Source organism: Nelumbo lutea, chromosome 2, assembly GCF_056320005.1.
Source record: "Nelumbo lutea isolate HS-2025 chromosome 2, American lotus-T2T, whole genome shotgun sequence".
Taxonomy (NCBI): Eukaryota; Viridiplantae; Streptophyta; class Magnoliopsida; order Proteales; family Nelumbonaceae; genus Nelumbo; species Nelumbo lutea.
Window position 1 is genome coordinate 6,096,179 of NC_142685.1, and position 20,317 is coordinate 6,116,495.

The following is a 20,317-nucleotide window of genomic DNA, read 5'->3' on the forward strand; positions in this document are numbered from 1 at the left end:
GCCCATCAATCTCCAAGGTCTAGGGTAATACTGGAAATTTGGTCCAGTTCAAAGATTCAATTAATCCCACACTGTATGTGCCTAGGGTCTCACCCCAGTAGCTGAGACAAGCCACCCCAACCGACTTGGTGGCACCATAGTGTCAGCCTTGTCAGGATAGGTCTCCCCAGACCGACCCACTGGCTGTGAACATTTTAAACTAACACGAGTCTCATTAAGTGTCCAGTTTAAGGGTATTGTAGAGAAGATGGGCCGAATGGCCCATAGGTTGTTTATTCTTCTTGTTATTTTGGGCCCATCCTGTCAATGTTAAGTTATTTTTTTTAAGTTCTTTGTAAATTCTGCCCAACTAAGGGCCTCCTTGTAATTACTCAAAAATATCTAATAAAATAGTGTTAGAGGGCTGAGATAGAGACTGTTCGAAAACTCTTCTCAGAACCCTCATTGTCGAAACACACAAGTCTCCTCTCCTCTCTTCAGTTTCAACATGGTATTAGAGCGTATCTGAACTTGAACGTCCTAGGGCTGGAGGCTTAGTCACGTACTGCCTGATTCTTGGAGGTCATTGGACAAGCCCAAGACTAGAATCTCTTGGAGAAGGGGCTCGGTGACCAGGAAGAATCGGAGAAGAAGAAAAAAGGGGAAGGGGAACAACTCGGTTCTGTTTTTGAAGCTCGAACTGTAAGTTGTGCTCAGTTTTCTGGTTCTGTTTTGCATTACCTTCGACTGTGTTTGGACTGTTGAAGTGTTTGAAAATCCTAGCTGTTCTGTACTACCTTCAACTCCATTAAATCTGGTTTAACTCAGAAATTTCTGGGCTGTTTTTTCTCTTCTTCTTGGACTGTTAAAATCTGCCGAAACATCCTTGTAACAAGGCTGTGTATTGTTACTCTTGTTCGGCTGTTTTTAGAGGGCTGTACGAACAGTTTTTGGGGTCTTTTCTCTTCTTTGACAATGGGGTTGTCTCTATTGCCCACACAGTGTTTGTGAAAAGGCCTATTCAGCAATACCGATTGGTACTTACTCTTCTTGGCTGAGTGTACAACCTTGAAAAGGTACTTCGGCTAAGTGCACAGTGCCTAGGAGTTTTCTGATTTCTTCTTGAAGCCTAAACTCAGTGTGTTGCCTCCTTGTGGTCGGCTGGACTCAGTGTGTTGTCTCCTTGTGGTCAGCCGAACTCAGTTATTGCTTGTTCTTATCCAACATACTTGTAGAAGTCATCTGAAATAATATTTGGAGTGTTTACATGATGTACTCCTCAGAGTTTGAAAACAAAAGTGGTGTTGAATATGGACTGGGTTAGGGGACTCCAAGTGATTCCTTATTGACTGTGACCACAGTTAAGCTAGATGGAACTAATTATCTGGCATGGTCACAATCAGTAAAGATTCATGTTTGTAGTAGAGGAAAGTGGGGGTTCATTTCCGGGAGTAAGAAGGCTCCCCCAGAAGATGATCCATCTTACGAGAAGTGGATGCAAGAAAATTACACTGTCATTGGGTGGCTTGTGAACTCAATGCAGCCACAGATCAGCCAGCACTATCTATGGATGAATTCAGCAAAGGAAATATGGGATAGTGTTGCTGAAACCTATTCCCAAAAACTAAATGTGGCTAGAGCCTATAAGTTGAGAAGTGATGTGAAGAATCTGAGACAGGGGGAGAAACCACTATTTGTATACTTCTCAACTTTGAAGTCCTTGTGGCAAGAAATAGACTTGATAGAAGCTGTAACCTGGGACACCATCAATGATGCAGAGACCTATAGGAAACTGGTTGAAAGAAACAGGGTATTTGAGTTCTTAACCGGACTAAACCCGGAACATGATATCACAAAACAAAATATTCTTTCCAAGAAGTGTGTATCTTTGTCACAAGATTATGCATTGGTGAGTAGTGAAGAGAGCAGAAGGGTTGTACAGGTTCAAGGGGCTGATATTAATGATCACTTTGCCAATATGGGGATTAAACCTAAAGGGAATGTTGGAACTTCTAGTGGCACAGGAAAGAAAGAAGTTGTATGTGAGTACTGCAAGAGGCCAAAGCACACCAAAGATAAGTGCTCGAAGTTACATCCTAACCTTGTTCCCATCAGGTTTCGGAAAAAATATGATAGTAAAAGATCAGAAAGTGCAAATGTAGCCGTCGGGCCAGATAATGAAGAGATGTCTGCATCTGCACAGTTGGCAGCCATGAGAGCAAAATATGAAAAGTTTGGGAAGATGATCAGTCAGCTGAGTGATGTGACCTCTGCTACCGACCCTTCAGGAAAATCTACTACTTCATCATTTGCTCATTCAGGTATAAGGGCTTCAGCTAATCATGCTACTTCTTCAGGTAATCTCAAGATCCCTTGGATTATTGACTCAGGTGCTTCTGACCATATGACCAATCTGTCTACCTTGTTTGTTTCATATGATTTACTTCCTGGACGTGATAAAATCACTTTAGCTGATAGTTCACTTGCCCCTATCTCTGATAAGGGAACCATCAAGGCTACAGATTCCTTGTACCTCCCTTATGCCCTTCATGTACCTAAACTAAATACAAATTTGTTGTCTGTGAGCAGTTTAACCAAGTCACTAAACTGTTGTGTAACCTTTTTTCCTTCCTACTGTGTTTTTCAAGATCTGGAGTTTCAGAAGGGGATTGGGAGTGGCCATGAGGCGAACAGAATATACCTGCTTGATACTCCGGGACAATGCACTGATCATCTTGGGAATGTTGCTCTTGGATTTGTCCCTTCAGAGTTTGTTAGTCAGATTATGTTGTGTCATTGTCGTTTTGGTCATATGTCTTTTTTGGCTTTGAGTCATCTATTCCCTGAACTGTTTAAGGGAATTAGTCTGTTCAGTCTTCATTGTGAGTCTTGTGAATTGTCAAAGCATTGTAGAAGCAAGTATCCTTTGAGAAATAAAAGATCTTCTGTTCCTTTTAATATTGTGCATTCTGATGTGTGGGGGTCTTACCACCTACCCTCCATGGGTGGTTACAAATATTTTATCCTGTTTATTGATGACTTTTCACGATTCACTTGGATATTCCTGATGTAATCCCATGATGAAGTCCCAAGACTTGTAAAACAATTCCATGAATTTGTTCTAACCCAATTTGATACCAGGATTAAAATCTTCAGATCAGACAATGCAAAAGAATACTTTGAGAAAAACCTATCCTGCTATCTTTCTGACATGGGGGTTATTCATCAAAGCTCATGTACTAGGACCTCAGAACAAAATGGGGTTGCTGAGAGGAAAAACAGGCATATTGTTGAGGTTGCAAGAAGTATCTTATTTGCCTCACATGTTCCTACCAGGTTTTGGGGTGATGCTATACTTACTGCTACCTATCTCATAAACCGCATGCCATCCAGGGTTTTGGGTTTTAAGTCTCCCTTCACTCTTCTTCATCCGGACAAAGATCTTTTTCCTATTCCTATTCGTGTCTTTGGCTGCACCTGTTATGTACATGTTCCAAGTGTCCAAAGGCATAAATTTGAACCCAAAGCCCAAAAGTGTATCTTCCTTGGTTATTCCCCCAAACATAAGGGTTATTGCTGTTTTGATCCAAAGTCTAGCAATCGGTATGTCTCAATGGATGTCACCTTTGATGAGTCTTCCCCTTTTTATGGTTCCTCTCCAGAAGGACATTGTCCACAGGGGGAGAATTTGACACAGGTGTTTGCTCTTCCTCTTCCTGTCCCTGTTGAGTCCCTTGATGTGTTTGCCTCTCCCTCAAATGAATCAAGGTTGGATCAGTCGTTCCATTCTCCTTGTCCTGGTACCCTACCTCCTCGTCCTGTCCTCAATCCCAAGGTGTATCAAAGGCAAAGATCCAGAAATGTGCAGGTTTCTCCTACAACACATGAGCCTCCTACACTTCCAGTCACAGAAGAGACAACAACTACTGGTTCAACACCTTTGGATTCATCATTCCCTGACCTTGATATTCCCATTGCTGTTAGAAAAGGAAAACGGAAGTGCACTGTACACTGCATTTCCAAGCACCTTTCTTACAGTTTCCTTTCACCTTCATATTTTGCCTATCTCTCTTCTGTTGCTTCTCATCCTATTCCCAGGTCTGTGTCAGAAGCTCTTAAGATTCCAAAATGGAGGGATGCTATGAAATCTAACATAGATGCCCTACACAAGAATGACACTTGGGAAGTGATGAATTTGCCTGAAGGGAAGGATCCTGTTGGTTGCAAGTGGGTCTTTACTATAAAATACAGAACTGATGGTACCATTGAAAGGTACAAGGCCAGGCTGGTTGCAAAAGACTATACACAGACATATGGGATTGATTATTTAGAGACTTTTGCACCTGTTGCCAAGATGACATCTGTGAGGGTTCTTCTATCTTTAGCTGCTCACTTTGACTGGCCCCTTTATCAATTGGATGTGAAGAATGCATTTCTGAATGGTGAATTACATGAGGAGGTTTACATGTCTCTTCCTCCAGGGATGTATGGAACTGATATAAAAGGAAAGGTATGCAGGCTGAAGAAATCTCTTTATGGACTAAAACAGTCCCCTAGAGTATGGTTTGAGAGATTTAAAACAGCACTTGTTAACTTTGGTTATGTGCAGACACAGTCCGATCATACTCTTTTTGTGAAGAGGAGTGGACCTTTGGCAGTATACCTCATTGTGTATGTAGATGGTATTGTAGTGACGGGTAATGATGCCTCAGGAATTCAAGATCTAAAATCTTTTCTCCATACAGAGTTTGAGATTAAAGATTTGGGGGAATTGAGATACTTTCTTGGCATAGAAGTGGCTCGATCCAAGGATGGGATTCTTATCTCCCAAAGAAAGTATGTTCTTGACTTGCTCTCTAAAACTGGAAAGATGGGTGCTAGACCAGCTGCTACTCCTATTGATATGAGTCATAAACTCTCAGCCTCAGAAGGGACATTGTTAGAAGACAAAGGAATCTTTCAGAGACTTCTTGGGAAACTTTTGTATCTATGCATGACTCGGCTAGATATTGCATATACAGTCAATTGCATTAGCCAATTCATGCATGCTCCTCGAGACACTCATTTGGCAGTTGCAGAGAGAATCCTAAGTTATTTGAAGGGCTCCCTAGGAAAGGGTATTCTGTTTGCCAAGCATGGTCATATGAAACTTGAAGCTTACACCGATGCTGACTGGGCCGGGAACATTGATGACAGAAGATCTACATCTGGGTATTGCAGCTTGGTAGCTGGTAATGTTGTTTCTTGGAGAAGCAAGAAACAATCGGTTGTTGCTCGGTCTTCTGCTGAAGCAGAATACAGGGCCATGGCACATGGGGTTTCTGACTTATTATGGCTAAAATCTTTGATGAAAGAACTTGGAGTTGAATATGACAAGCCAATGATGTTATACTGTGATAATCAGGCTGCCATCAACATTGCTCACAACCCAGTGCAACATGATAGAACCAAGCATATTGAAGTTGATCAACACTTCATTAGGGAAAGGGTCTCTTCGGGTGAAGTGTGTCTTCCTTTCATCACATCTGAAGGACAGTTGGCAGATTTTCTTACCAAAGGCATTCCCAAGGCAAAACTTCAGCATGATACCAGCAAGCTTGGCATGATTGACATCTATGCTCAGCTTGAGGGGGAGTGTAGAGAAGATGGGCCGAATGGCCCATAGGTTGTTTATTCTTCTTGTTATTTTGGGCCCATCCTGCAATGTTAAGTTATTTTTTTTAAGTTCTTTGTAAATTCTGCCCAACTAAGGGCCTCCTTGTAATTACTCAAAAATATCTAATAAAACAGTGTTAGAGGGCTGAGATAGAGACTGTTCGAAAACTCTTCTCAGAACCCTCATTGCCGAAACACACAAGTCTCCTCTCCTCTCTTCAGTTTCAACAGGTATTACACAGAAACATACTAAGGGAACATGAATCAAATATGAACTTTTATTCATTTACAATAAAATCATAAAGTACATTTTGATTGAAGCTAAGGGCATACAAAACTATCTAACAACTCCTTCACTCAAAAGGGATATCGTTGTTTTGATCCTGTTTCTTGGAAATTCTATGTCTCCATGGATGTTTCTTTCTTGGAAGATGAGCCTTTCTTTCCTGTTTCTCCTCAGGGGGAGTGTAGGCATGAGAAGAAACTGGTTCAGCTTCCCTCTCTCCCTGACACTCCGCCTTTTCGTGTTTTTTCTCGTCGTCGCAAAGGCCAACCAAATTCAAGAGCTGTAGAGAATCTGGAAGCTGTACCTCCAATGCCACCAGACTCCTCGGGGGAGGATCATACGCACTCAGGTATTTTGGCTCCCAATGATGTCCTTGAATCTATTGAAAATGATTCCTCTACTGCTAATGATCTTGATCGTCCTATTGCTCACAGGAAGGGTGTTAGATTGACACCACTAAACATCCCATTTCCAACTTTGTCTCCTATGAGAACACTTCATCTTCATTCCATGCTTTCCTTTCCTCTATTGACAGTGTCCCTATCCCTAAGAATGTGGCAAAAGCTCTTTCAGTTCCTGAATGGACAAATGCCATGAAGGAAGAAATTAATGCCCTTCACAAAAATGGCACATGGGAACCTACTGATCTTCCTAAGGGATAGGTTCCAGTTGGATGTAAATGGGTGTTCACAGTCAAGCATAAGGCTGATGGAACAATAGAAAGGTATAAAGCTCGCTTCGTGGCAAAGGGATTTACTCAAGTGTATGGAGTTGATTATGCAGAAACTTTTGCCCCTGTTGCCAAGATGAACTCCATTTGAGTCATTTTCTCTCTTGTGGCTTGGGATTTACACCAGCTTGACATCAAGAATGCATTTTTGAATGGTGACCTTGAAGAGGAACTTTACATGATTCAACCTCTTGGTTTTCTGGCTCAAGGCAATGAACAGAAAGTGTGCAAGTTGAAGAAGTCCTTATACGGGTTGAAACAATCACCAAGAGCTTGGTTCATCATATTCCATGTGGCAGTTCAACAGAAAGGATACGGGCAATGTCAATCAGATCACACACTGTTTGTGAAAAGAGGAGAAGGTAAAATTGCTGCTCTAATTGTATATGTGAATGACATAATTGTTACTGGTGACTGGGAGGATGAAATTCAGAGGTTGAAGATTTTTCTTGCCACTCAGTTTGAAGTGAAGGATCTAGGATCTGCCAGGTACTTCCTTGGAATTGAAGTCGCCCGATCAAAGAAGGGTATCATCATTTCTCAAAGGAAATATGTCCTAGATTTACTTCAGGACACTAGGAAGATGGGGGTGAAGCCAGTTGACTCTCCCATTGACCCCAACCATAAATTAGGTGACAGCTGTGGTGAACCTCTCAAGGATGTGAAACAGTTTCAAAGGCTTGTGGGGAGATTGTTATACCTTTCTATGACTCGCCCAGACATTGCATATGCTGTTGGTGTTCTCAGTCAGTTCATGCATGCTCCTAGATCCTCTCATCTTGAAGCAGCAGAGAGAATCCTCCGATATCTAAAGAAGTATCCGGGTACTGGCTTGTTATTTCAAAAGCACGGGCATTTGAAAGTTGAAGTTTATACAGATGCAGATTGGGCTGGATCCCTAAGTGACAGAAAGTCTACCAGTGGCTACTGCACCTTTATAGGAGGGAACCTTGTTACATGGAGGAGTAAAAAGCAAAATGTGGTGGCTAGATCTAGTGCTGAAGCTGAATATCGTGCTATGGCCCACGAGGTTGCTGAAGGCATGTGGATAAAGAATTTGTTGGGTGAGTTGGGTTTCCCAGTGGCCAAACCTATAACTCTATTCTGTGATAACAAAGCAGCTATAAGCATTGCTGCCAATCCGGTGCTACATGATAGAACAAAACACATCGAAGTTGACAAGCATTTTATCAGAGAGAAAGTTATCACAGGCGAAATGTGTACTCCCTATGTCACTTCTGAGAACCAGCTTGCAGACATCTTTACAAAGGGTTTAAACCTTTCCAGACATCATGGTCTTTGTGACAAGTTGGGCATGATTGATATCTATGCTCCAACTTGAGGGGGAGTGTTGACAGTTGTTTTGTGTACTCGGGTTTAGTACCACAAGGGTACTGTTGTAATTTCTCTCGTTTATATTGTACAACTGGGCCAGTATAAATAATAACTCTTACACTCGGCCCCTGTATTCTGGAGGGTTTTCAGTCCACTCGATTCTCCTCTCTTCTCTCTTCTCCTCTCCTCTCTTCTCTTGCTCTTGCTCAACAAATGACATTATCTTGGGTCTTTGGGAATGTTAACTATTAAATATAGCAATTTTAAAATCCTCTATACATCAAATCTGGTTTGGGCCAGCTTTCACTATTCTTTTTGGGAGAATGACGGTTCAGCCCAGGGTCAGAATTTTTAGGCCCAAATTATAGTTGGGGTGGGTTCCAGCTCAGAATTGATGCCAATTCACGGGCGAGCATTGGTGTGTAGATTGGGGGTTTTTGACATTTTGAATGTTTATAGCTCTGCAATGGAATTCAGAAATCTGCATTGGGCCTGTTTGTACTTTTCCGATTCTTTTTTTTGGCTCAACAGCAGACAATTGCTCTAGAATTAGGCCCAGGATCAGCCTAGGTGCCAAATGGTAACAAGCCAGAACAGACCGGATCCAGTATCCATTGGAATGATAGAGAAGCTGAAGAGAATGGTAGGTAGTTACTGAAACTAATATCGGCAGTATCTGTATGAATCAAAAGATAAGGCAGAGCACATCAGCATCTTCAGGTTCTGGAATCTTTTTAAAAAGTGATTGTCATCATCATCAACATCTAATCCTTGTCCCAACTATATAGGGTCTGCTACATAATCCTGTTTCTCCAACTGTTAAATGTATCTCTGTTTATGGACCTCTACACATACAGCCCTATTGTGCACTCTAATCTAGACCTAGGTGGCATTTGGCAAGTCTTTCCACGTGGCCTTCTGGGCTTCAGAAAGCTCGAAAGACCGAAAATGTGTCTTTTTCCATTTAGTAACCAAAAGCTAGAAAGATGAGAAGACGCGTGCTCGGAAATACCTGAAAACACCGAATTTCGGAAAGCTTTAAATGAAGCTTTCTGGTCTTTCTGCGTGATAGATAGCCTCTAAACATGTTTTCAAAAGCCCGGTAGACTGAGCTGCTTACCAAACGATCTTTGTCTTTAAAGACAAGTCCCCAAAAGCTCATTATGTCTTTTGGCCATCTAGGCTGTTGGAAGATCTTTCTAAAAAGACTTGCCAAATGACACCCTAATCTTGGATAAAACCTTGCCAACACTGGAATCTCTTCTAAGCTTCCCACACACTAGTAGATCTTGCTAGTGCACTGTGGGTCCCACCATTAGGGTTTTATCCCTTTTTGGGTGAAAATTTACCCATCTGGACTTTAGCCCTTTGGCCTTTTGTTTACTGATCAGTGGAATCTCTTCTGTTTACTTTAGCCCTTTGGCCTTTAGTTTTTTCCCTTTTTGGAATCTCTTCAGTGAAATACTTTTTATTTACTGATCAGTGGAAAACTAGAAAGGATAGGGTTAGGAATGAAATTATCTAGGAGTAACTTCAATGGGTGATAAAATGAGAGAGTAAGATGGTTTGGGCATGAGCATAAAAGACCACCAACTGTGCTAGTTATAAGAAGTGATTTGTTACACATTGAAGGGGATAGAAAAGAACAGGGTAGACCAAAAAGGACATGGGTAGAAGGAGTAAGAAATGATTTAAGCACTAATAATTTAACAGTGGATATGACTTTAAATACAACGGATTGGTGAAACAGGATTCATGTAGCCGAACCCTTATAGTTGGGACAATGCATGGATGATGATGATGATCCTTAATATCATTGAGGTATTTATTGACAGACAGAAACTCATTTCCCCCTTATTAACAGACCATCTAAGCCATATTCCTTGCATAATGAATCTTTCTTTGTTCATTGAATTTGGATTCTGTATGTCTAGTTGAAAACTTCAGAGAGTTTGTTTCTCATTTTTCTTTTTCTCTATTTCTTGTGAAAATATAATTGAATTAGTTGGTGAGGTTCATGTTGTTAGACTGCATGATTATTTACCAATTTCTTGTTGTCTTATACTATATTAACAGAAAATTGTTCACTACTTTGTTTCCAGGGAAAGTGATAAGGACTTAAAGGCTTCTAAACAACATCCATTGGGCTGGCATATTTCTTATGTTAAGTAAGATTTATCTTTGTTAATTTAACTACCATGTTTCCACAAGTTTTTGTTCATGGCTTTTTTACTTAAAATGATATTTTTTTTGATATATAGGTCACTTGCAGAGTTTTCACGAATTCCTATTGTTGTGACCAACCAAGTCAGAAGTCAAAATAGCAATGAATCCTTTCACTATCCCTTCCAAGGTGTGATGTGATAATTTTGTTTTGCACATTTCTGCTCAAAACTTCTCTACATAATATTTCATTATATGCAGTGTGGAGCAATGATGAGAGCATGAAGGACCTTCCAAGAATGGAATCCCATCTTGTTGCTGCTTTAGGGATCCACTGGGCTCATGCTGTGACAATCCGTCTTGTGCTTGAGGCTCATTCAGGTTAACATCTGTATTAAAATTAAATGATTATATATTGATAAAAAAAATTACATGGTTATATGTTCTTGGTTTAAGTGTACAAAGAACATTGTTGTAAGGCTTACTTAATTGTTACTTTATAGCTGCTGTTAGTAGGACAGTTACAGTTACTTGTTTTTCTTCTTTCTTTTTTCTTGTTATTCTGATTCTAGGATATGCCGCCTGGGGCATACTTGCAATTTCAGATTCTTTTATGAAGTTAATATAAATAGAAAACTGGCGGCAGCCAGTAGATACTTTTTTTCTCTACTGTACCTACTTTTTTTCTCAACTGTACCTATTTTTTTCTCTCAACTGTACCTCTCTCTCTCTCTCTCCCTCTCTCTCCCCATGAATCACCACATGGTATCAGAGCTGGTTTTCTGAGTTGAAAAAGACCTACGGTCCTGGTATCAGGTTTCTTAAAAGTGTTTGGACGTGGCTGTTTCTGCAGAAACCCTAGCAAGTTTCTGGCGGCTGTTTCTGCAGAAAACCTATGAGTTTCTGGCGGCAGTTTTTTTTGGAAACCCTAGCAGTTTCTGGCGGAAGATTTTGTGATTTCTTTTTCCTGGCTGTAATAGCAATGAAACCCTAGTCGGAGAAGGGTGATGCTGGTGCAGACTCCTCTGTTCGATGCTGTGAAGTCAAGTTCAGCCTAGCACCTTCGTACAAGTGCTGAACAGGTGTGTTTTTTGTTTCAGTTTGTCTCAGTCTTCTTTGGCCAATGGTGCGTAGGGCTCATGCCTTGATTATATAGTTATTTGTTTGGACGTTGGATGGTTAGAGTGTGTGAGCTACGGTCAGACTAATTATAATGTCTGTATTGGTGTTGCTGAACTGATTACCGGACTGGTTTATTGTTCTGTTTGGACGTTGTATTGACTGAACCCCTTGTTCTCAACAGTTCCCTGTGTTCTTAGCAATATTTAATGTTCTTTTGCTCACATTCTAGGAGTAAACCCTGAGTTGCTCACATTCTGATTGTGGCAGCTGTGTATTTGGACTGGTTTTCAGTAGTAATCAATGGCAAATCATGAATTAACTTCATCGGGGGCTACACCAACCCGCAGCACAGCAGGTATGGGAGGCGAAAACATGGTTTTTCCAATGCCAATTACCCCTTTAAACGGTCTGAACTACTTGGGATGGGCTAAGAGTGTAAAACTCTATGTAACGGCAATGGGCAAAGCTGGTTACATCAATGGAAGGGTGAAAGAACCCAAGGGTGAGACGGCTGAACATGATAGGTGGGACCAAGAAAACAGTATGGTGATGTCTTGGCTCCTTGCAGCCATGGAACCTGATGTGAAAAAGAATTTTATGTGGGCAGACACCGCCAGTGAGATCTGGGAACCTGATGTGAAAAAGAATTTTATGCGTTCACGACATACACGTGACACTTGTTGGGACATCCACGGGAAACCCAAATGGGCAGCAAAGAATCAAGAACAGGGTAAAGGTCATTTGAAGAAAATGAGCACAACACATGTGGCAACCCAAGATACTCAAGTTGCCGGTAATACTCGAGACCACCCTAATAAGTCTGACCCCAAGGAGGATATAATGAATTCATTCAGAGAGCACCTGGAATCTTATGGTAGGGCCTTGCCGCAAATGGACAACTCAATCACTGGTACTCCCTCTACTTCATTTGCATCTACTTCAAGTAATATGGCTTATGCATTCCATGTCACTCCCACAGATTCCCCTTGGATCATTGACTTAGGGGCCTCCAACCACATGACCGGTAAGCCTAACTTATTCCAGTCTTATAGCCTTTTGTCAGGAAGGGATAGAGTGAAACTTGTAGATGGTTATTTTTCTTCCATTGCAGGCCAATGATCAATATCCCTTCCCCATGGCCTTAACCTGAATTGTGTATTGCATGTCCCTTAGCTTCCCATAAACTTGCTTTCAATTAGTAGCATTATAAGCTCCTTGAATTGTAGTGTGACTTTTTTTGCTAACTCATGTGTTTTTCAGGATCTAACATCTAGGAGGACGATTGGTAGAGGAAGCCTAGTGGATGGTCTCTACATTCTCGACAACAAAGCTGGTCTCTCGGTGTCATCCTTAGAGTCGCATAGTCAGTCAAATAACAGTCAAATTTTCTTGTGGCATAGTTGTTTAGGTCATGTTTCTTTCAAAATAATAAAATGTTTGTTTCCAGTTTTATTTAAGTCATGTTCAGTGTCAGAGTTCATGTGTCAAACGTGTCAGTTGAGCAAACAATGTAGGACAACTTTTCACTCAAAGTAATAAAAGATCAAAGGTTCCTTTTCATGTTGTGTATTCTGATGTATGGGGACCTACCAATGTAATCTCTGAGGGCGGATATAAGTACTTTATTACATTGATCGATGATCACTCTCGCTATACATGGGTAATTCCTATGCGTAGCAGAGACGAGGTTCTAAAGATAGTGAAAGACTTCCAAAGGATGGTGTTTACGCAGTTCCATGTTGAAATACAGATCTTCCAATTTGATCATGCGAAGGAATACTTCCATGGGGAGCTCAATGAGTTCTTCGCCTCCCACAGATCTATTCATAGGAGCTCTTGTGCCAAAACACCACAACAAAATGGTGTTGCAGAAAGGAAAAACAGACACCTTCTTGAGGTAGCCCGCGGGATGATGTTACACATGAATGTCCCAAAAAGGTTTTGGGTGGATGCTATACTTGCAGCTGCGTATGTCATCAACCGCATGCCCTCCAGAGTACTGAACTACATGGCCCTTCATCAGTTATTGTACCCTCAGTCTCCTTTATTTTCCATCCCCATGCGAGTTTTTGGTTCTCGGGCCTTTGTCCATGATTTGTCTCCATCCCGAGGTAAGTTAGACCCTCGGTCCATTCCTTGTGTCTTTCTGGGGTACCCCTCCTCTCAAAAAGGGTATCGGTGCTTTGACCCAGCTAGTCATAAATTTTTTGTGTCTATGGACGTGTCCTTCTTTGAATCCGAGCCATTCTTCCCTCCTCCTCAGGGGGGAGAGTCATAGTGTGGAAGAGGAGAAGCAGGGTCATGTATCTCTTCCTTCTATTCGTAGTGTGGAAGAGGAGAAGTAGGGTCAAATATCTCTTCCTTCTATTCGTAGTGTGGAAGAGGAGAAGCAGGGTCAAGTATCTTTTCCTTCTATTCCGGACCTTACTCCCTTTCATGTCTTACAACATACACGTCGGAGAGATCAACAGTGTGATAGAAATGTGGAGCAGCCAAACACTGTGCAACTGACATCATCAGACTCCCAGGTGGTAAATCCACCCCCTAACCCTACTCCTACTGTGGATGACCTTGACATCCCTATTGCCCAACGAAAGGGAGTTAGGTCCTACACTACCAAACACCCCATTACCCACTTTGTCTCCTATGACCACATTTCTCCCTCGTACCGAGCCTTCCTATAGGCAGTTGATTGCATCCCTGTTCCCAAAAATGTTGCAGAAGCCTTAAAATGCCCTGAATGAGTAGATGCCATGAAGGAGGAGATTAATGCCCTCCACAAAAATCAGACTTGGGAATTGGTGGATCCTCCAAAGGGGAAAGACCCCGTGGGGTGCAAATGGGTGTTTACAGTTAAACACAAGGCAGATGGAACAGTTGAAAGGTACAAAGCAAGACTAGTAGCCAAAGGGTACACACAAGTATATGGGGTTGACTATGATGAGACTTTTGCCCCGGTGGCTAAGATGAACTCGATTAGGGTTCTCCTGTCCTTAGCTACTAACTTTGATTGGGAATTGCATCAGCTGGACATAAAGAATGCTTTCCTGAATGGTGACTTAGAAGAAGAGGTATACATGGTTCAACCTCCTGGATTCTATGCCAAGGGAAGTGAAAACAAGGTGTGCAAGCTACGGAAGTCTCTTTATGGTTTAAAATAGTCTCCCAGAGCCTGGTTCAGTAAGTTTCACATGGCAGTTCGAGAGATGGGATTCAAACGATGTCAGTCTGATCATACACTCTTTGTGAAGAGATGTCAGGAGCAGGTTGCTGTATTGATAGTGTATGTAGATGATATCATCATTACAGGAAGTTGGAGCTTAGAGATACAGAACTTGAAACAATTCCTTGCATCTAAATTTGAAGTGAAAGATCTAGGACTCCTAAAGTATTTCCTTGGGATTGAAGTTGCCCGCTCAAAAAAGGGTATCTTTGTCTCTCAAAGGAAATACACCCTTGATCTATTACGAGATATAGGTAAATTAGGTGCAAGGCCGGCAGATACTCCTATGGATGTGGACCACAAGCTAGGTGACTGTGTTGGTGAACCTCTAAAAGATGTGAAGCAGTTCCAAAAGTTAGTGGGAAAGCTGATTTATCTGTCCATGACCCGTCCAGACATTGCCTATTCCGTTGGGGTCCTGAGCCAGTTTATGCACTCTCCTAAGAAGCCACACATGGAGGCAATAGAGAGTCCTTAGATACTTGAAGAAATATCCAAGAACATGCCTACTATTCAGTAAACACAATCACCTAAAGGTGGAAGTCTTTACAGATGCTGATTGGGCAAGAGCTGTGGATGACAGAAAGTCCACTAGTGGGTATTGCACATTTGTGGGAGGAAATTTGGTGACCTGGAAGAGTAAGAAACAAAGTGTGGTAGCAAGGTCAAGTGCCGAAGCTGAATATAGAGCCATGGCACATGGGGGTGGCTGAAGTCCTTTGGCTAAAGAACCTTCTAGGGGATCTTGGAGTTGTTGTTCATAGTCCTATGTCTCTTTACTGTGACAACAAGGCTGCAATAAACTCGCCAGCAACTCAGTCCTACATGAGAGGACCAAGCATATTGAGGTGGATAAACACTTTATAAGGGTGAAACTGAAAAAAAAGGAAAATTTGCATCCCTTATGTCAATTCCAAGGAACAACTTGCTGATATCCTTACAAAGGGGCTTCCGTGCTCTCGTTGCACAATGAGTTATGTGACAAGCTGGGCATGATAGACATCTTCAGCCCAACTTGAGGGGGAGTGTTGTAAGGCTTACTTAATTGTTACTTTATAGCTGCTGTTAGTAGGACAGTTACAGTTACTTGTTTTTCTTCTTTCTTTTTTCTTATTATTCTGATTCTAGGATATGCCGCCAGGGGCATACTTATAATTTCAGATTCTTTTATGAAGTTAATATAAATAGAAAACTGGCAGCAGCCAGTAGATATTTTTTTTCTCTCAACCGTACCTCTCTCTCTCTCTCTCTCTCTCTCTCCCAATCCCCACGAATCACCACAAACATATAATCATTTTAATGATATAGCTTCAGTCAAGAACAAAGTTTTAGGTTCTCTATGTTCTTGGTTAAGTGTACAAAGAGCTTTTATTGGTGTTTAGTTTTTATCTTTTTTGCAAGTTGGACCTTTTTTTAACTGATCTCTCAGATCTTTTTGTAAATTCCCAATGTACAGGTTCTCATAGTACATGGACTGATGTATTTGGCTTTCTTTTTTGCTATACAATACTTTACCTTCAAAAAGAATTAAATGATTATAAGCTTCCACAGCCCATGAAGCAGTCCCTTGAAGTTTTGAAAATGGGTCCTGTAAATTTGTCATAGCATACATAAGTAATTGGAATCACCTATTCCTGATGCCTGTTTGGTTCAGTCGGGAACCGGAGTCAGATTCCGATTGTTGCTTTACCCCAAATATATGGGGTCAACTGCATGAATCCTGTTTCACCATTCTGTTTTGTCTATGGCATATCCATTATTAATCTATGGGACCTTAACTCATCTATCATTACTTCAACCAATGTCCTTTTCAGTCTGCCCCTAGCTTTTCTATCTCTTTCAACTTGTAATGGATCTGTTCTTCCTACAAGTGCTGTAGATGGTCTTTTTTTGCATCTGACTAGACCATCTTAGTCTATTTTCCCCATTCTATCACTTTTTTTTTTTGAAAAGCAGGAAAAAAGCTGCTCCTACATTCTTTTGAGTAAGTTCATTTTTATCCTATCTTCTTAGTTTTCCCACTCATCCATGTCAACATTCACATGTCTATCATGCTCATTCATTTCCAACAACAATGTTGTATGGAACAGTCTACCACGCTCATCCATCTCAACACACCAAAACATTGTTGTTGGCCTTTCAACCATTTTATAAAGTTTTCCTTTTTGCCTGTAAGTAGTATTCTCCCATAACATGAGACTCTGGATGCACCCCTTCGTGCATGATCCCTTGGCCTATCATATCCATTTATCCTTTTGGATCCCATTAATTTCAAACCATGCTTATTCTGGGAATTGTCTATAGATCTTGGTTGTCTTCAGAAAAAGATAAATAATAATGTATAATACGGTGTTTTATGCAGTGCTAAATAGTTGGGAAGAAGATTAAGAAAGTGCAGCTGGTTGTACCATATTAGTGTAAGATATGTTACGTAGTAGTATTTACCAATTTGTAAGTATTTTAATTTTTTTTCTTTATTTTCTGTTTAGCCCCTCTCTAGGTGTATTAGCCATTGTTCATAACTTCATTAGTTATAAATAGATAAGGAAACAGAGCAGTCAACAATTTTGACTACCCAATACATATCTACATTTTCTATTTTGTTCTCTCTTTCTTACATCGAGTTGACAGATCTGTCAAGAACCGGACAGTCAAATTCTGGACACTTGGGGAAATGCCTGAACAATTTTCTTTTCTTTTCTTTTCTTTTCTTTTTTTTTCTGGCAAGTAGTATATTTCTGCTTTGGGTAACCATTGACATCCTTTACAAGATTGGGAGTTTCTTCCACATCATATTTGCATGAGAAAGTAAGAATCCATGCAAGGGGATGGTTTCTTTGTGATGAAGAGTCTTTATGTGCTTTGATTCTACATGTTTATTGTTAGCTCAGGAGATGTGTTAAAATATTTAACCAGACAGGAGATCAGGGTCATATTTCCATACGACCTTTTCTAATTTTATTTTACTTTTTGTAGGTAAAAGGTTTATTAAAGTGGCAAAATCTCCAGTATCACCATCTCTTGCATTTCCTTTTGTCGTTACTTCATCAGGGATTTCATTAGTAAGCGATGATGGAATAGAAATACCTGGACCAGAGATAAGCGCAATTCACTGTCAAGGTCTGTTATTGAGATTGATTGTATTTCTCTTATTATCTAAATGTGGAGTCTTCTTCTTCTAGACAATGAAGTTAGTATATAAATGTTTAATATGAGAGAATAAATGCTAGGAGATATCCCATTGAAAAAGAAAAGAAGGAAACAGATCTATGGCAGATTTTTATGTCTATCAGCTACTTTTGTATGTGGCATCCATATTATATGGTTGATTCCACCCTAATCCACGTTCACCAAATCCATGGCTTCACAATTTAGTTCTTATCTTAGTTCACTTGATGGTTGATTGAGATATAAAAACCTCATAGTTTACTTGATGAAAAATGCAGGATATGATGACATCTTTGACTTCAATAGGTAATGGCTTCACTGATTTGAGGATCATTATACAGGCAATTTGGATATATTGTTTATTGTTTCAGGTAAGAAATCTGATTATCAATGTTGAACATGCTCTCTCTAACTTCCACTGTTTGGAGGCTTGGTTCCTATGTACATTAATTATTCATCTTTTGTTCATAACATGTTAGCTTTTAGATATATCTTATATGAGATTGAAGTAAACTGCTTTAAATTGTTGAACAAGGTTGAACCGGAAGGACTGACCCATGACATGTATCAGAGCAGCGTTGAGAGCTAAAACTGCAAGAGGTGTGCTACTCATGGAGGTTACCCAAGTAGAAGATGGGTTTTTCTGTTCAAAAGGATGGCTAAGAGAACAGTTTCTGATGATGTTATTTATTGAATCCACAGTTCAACACCTCAGGGACCAGAACGATGTCCTCAATTTTGAATGGAGATCAACTGAAAGGCAATCAAGCACATTGAAAGAACTGGTTAATGATTGTTATGGACCTTGTTAGATGCACAGTTATGTTATACTTCATGGTCATGCCCTACCTGAAAGTTGGCCCAATAATTTTACCAGACCTCTAGATTGTCTGTCAACTGGATTTCTGAAACATTCCTACGTCTGATTATCTAGGGATGTAACTTGGGTGGGCTTGGGTTGCGATTTTGTTAAACTTTGAAGGAGCCTGACCCAGAAGCCCGGGATCAATGCAGTGTAAATTCTTCAAATCAGGTACCTGATTTGCATCCCTATCTATGATTATCTGCATGTTTAAATTCACAATTTTATGAAGTATCTCATCATCAACAAGATGGATTGAGCTGCCTTGGTGTGGGTTTCATTTTTGCATAATTTTAGTGTTCATAAGGGCATTTCAACTACAAAAAAGAGATAAGTCCTTAAAATAAGGAATGCCAAATGCAGCCTTAGACCCCTTATTCAAATAAAAACCAACTTAAGTTTGCCACACGATAGTGAGTTCCAAACGAAATATGAAGGAATAGTACACCCATTTGAATCAGTGAATCTATGCATTTTGGGGTCCATACCGATATTTTGATGTATCTGCCAACATCCATTTAACTACATCACTTGCATTAATTACAAAAACTGATAATCGGACGATCTGAAAATAAAGAGGGAATCCAACCACTGCCATTTTGTACCGGCTGGTGAAAATCCACTTGGGCTAATATCGGGCCTATGCTTTGTTCAAATTCAAAAGACGTCATATTTAGGCCAAGTTGGGATTGAGCTAACTTTCAGCTTCTGCAACTCAAGCCCTCATAGATGGGCCGGCTCGCATCCGACTGTGAATTAAATTGCCCATTCCGACCCAGTAGCTAATTATATGGGCCAACCAAGTACCGATGGTTGAAGCATAGAGTAGGATATCCCATCCAAGGATCAAAATTTTGTCACATATTGGTCAATATATATCGTATCAGAGCCTTCTCGATATGCCATTATAGGGGGTGCTTTGGGTCAGTGAGTAATTCAAGGGATAGACTGGCCTTAAACCGGCCCTTCTGAATCAGTTCTGAAAAAACATAAAATAACATAAAAAACAATACCGATACAGACCAATACACTCTACCAATGTATCATCCTATATCAATATTTTGAACCTTGATCCCATCTTAGTAAATCAATCAGGTAATCAACATTTTGATACACGAAAGAAAAGGATGCTGATTCAGAGGAAGCGGTCGCGCTGTGTAAATGGTAAAACCCCCTACCGTGTTCATCATCACTCGTTAGCCTAAAAATTGAAGAATCTCACACACGTTCTCGCCTCAACTTCCTGTTCAATAAGTGTAGTGTCCAATACGTTAGGGCTCACAGGATGCATCCAGCGTGACCGCTCCCGCCTGATCATTAATGATTAACCAATATTTTAATCTATAGAACTAATCCCTACACGTGACCCAGGAGCTATGTATACTCTTTACATTATGAGAGGGAGAGAGAGAGAAAATAAAGAATTCAAATGTGCGAGCTGTGCTTGGTATTGTAGTGCCGAGGATCTTAAAGTAAAAGGAAAGCTGAAAGAAGAAGCCGAGATTGGCCCGTTTGTGTGAGGTCCCTTTGCCCTTTGCCTTTTCATTTTTATTTTTAATACATGATTTGATTTATTTCTCGACACGTATCCAATTAAATATCTTATATACCCAAATAATATATTTTCAAAAATGAAAAAAGAGACAGTCATGGCTTTTGTGAATCATCCACCAGCCTGAATTTACTTTAAAATAAACAACAAAATTAAAAAAAAAAAGAAAAAAAAAACTATATTTGTGTCTGACCTGGTTTTGAGGTTTTGACATCTAATATAAATATTAATTAGGTTTAATC

The 20,317-nt window shown here is 40.4% G+C and overlaps 1 protein-coding gene across 27 annotated transcripts in view; it reads left to right on the forward strand.

Moving 5' to 3' along the window:
* RAD51B (DNA repair (Rad51) family protein) overlaps window positions 1–18,790 on the forward strand; it is a 36,928-nt gene extending 18,138 nt beyond the window's left edge. For 2 of the 27 annotated variants that reach the window (XM_088967767.1, XM_088967750.1), the window contains 8 exons: window positions 10,088–10,153; window positions 10,247–10,338; window positions 10,410–10,529; window positions 11,002–11,230; window positions 11,538–12,180; window positions 17,470–17,613; window positions 17,940–18,032; window positions 18,197–18,790. In XM_088967767.1, coding sequence (XP_088823893.1) covers window positions 10,088–10,153; window positions 10,247–10,338; window positions 10,410–10,529; window positions 11,002–11,105 — 382 coding nt within the window. In that variant the 3' untranslated portion in view covers window positions 11,106–11,230; window positions 11,538–12,180; window positions 17,470–17,613; window positions 17,940–18,032; window positions 18,197–18,790. Of the gene's footprint in view, window positions 1–10,087; window positions 10,154–10,246; window positions 10,339–10,409; window positions 10,530–11,001; window positions 11,231–11,537; window positions 12,181–12,249; window positions 12,295–12,530; window positions 12,634–17,469; window positions 17,614–17,939; window positions 18,033–18,196 lie in introns of those variants that run through there. The other 25 variants (XM_088967769.1, XM_088967753.1, XM_088967764.1 and 22 more) reach the window with 21 other exon arrangements.
* The last annotated feature ends 1,527 nt before the right edge of the window (window positions 18,791–20,317 follow it).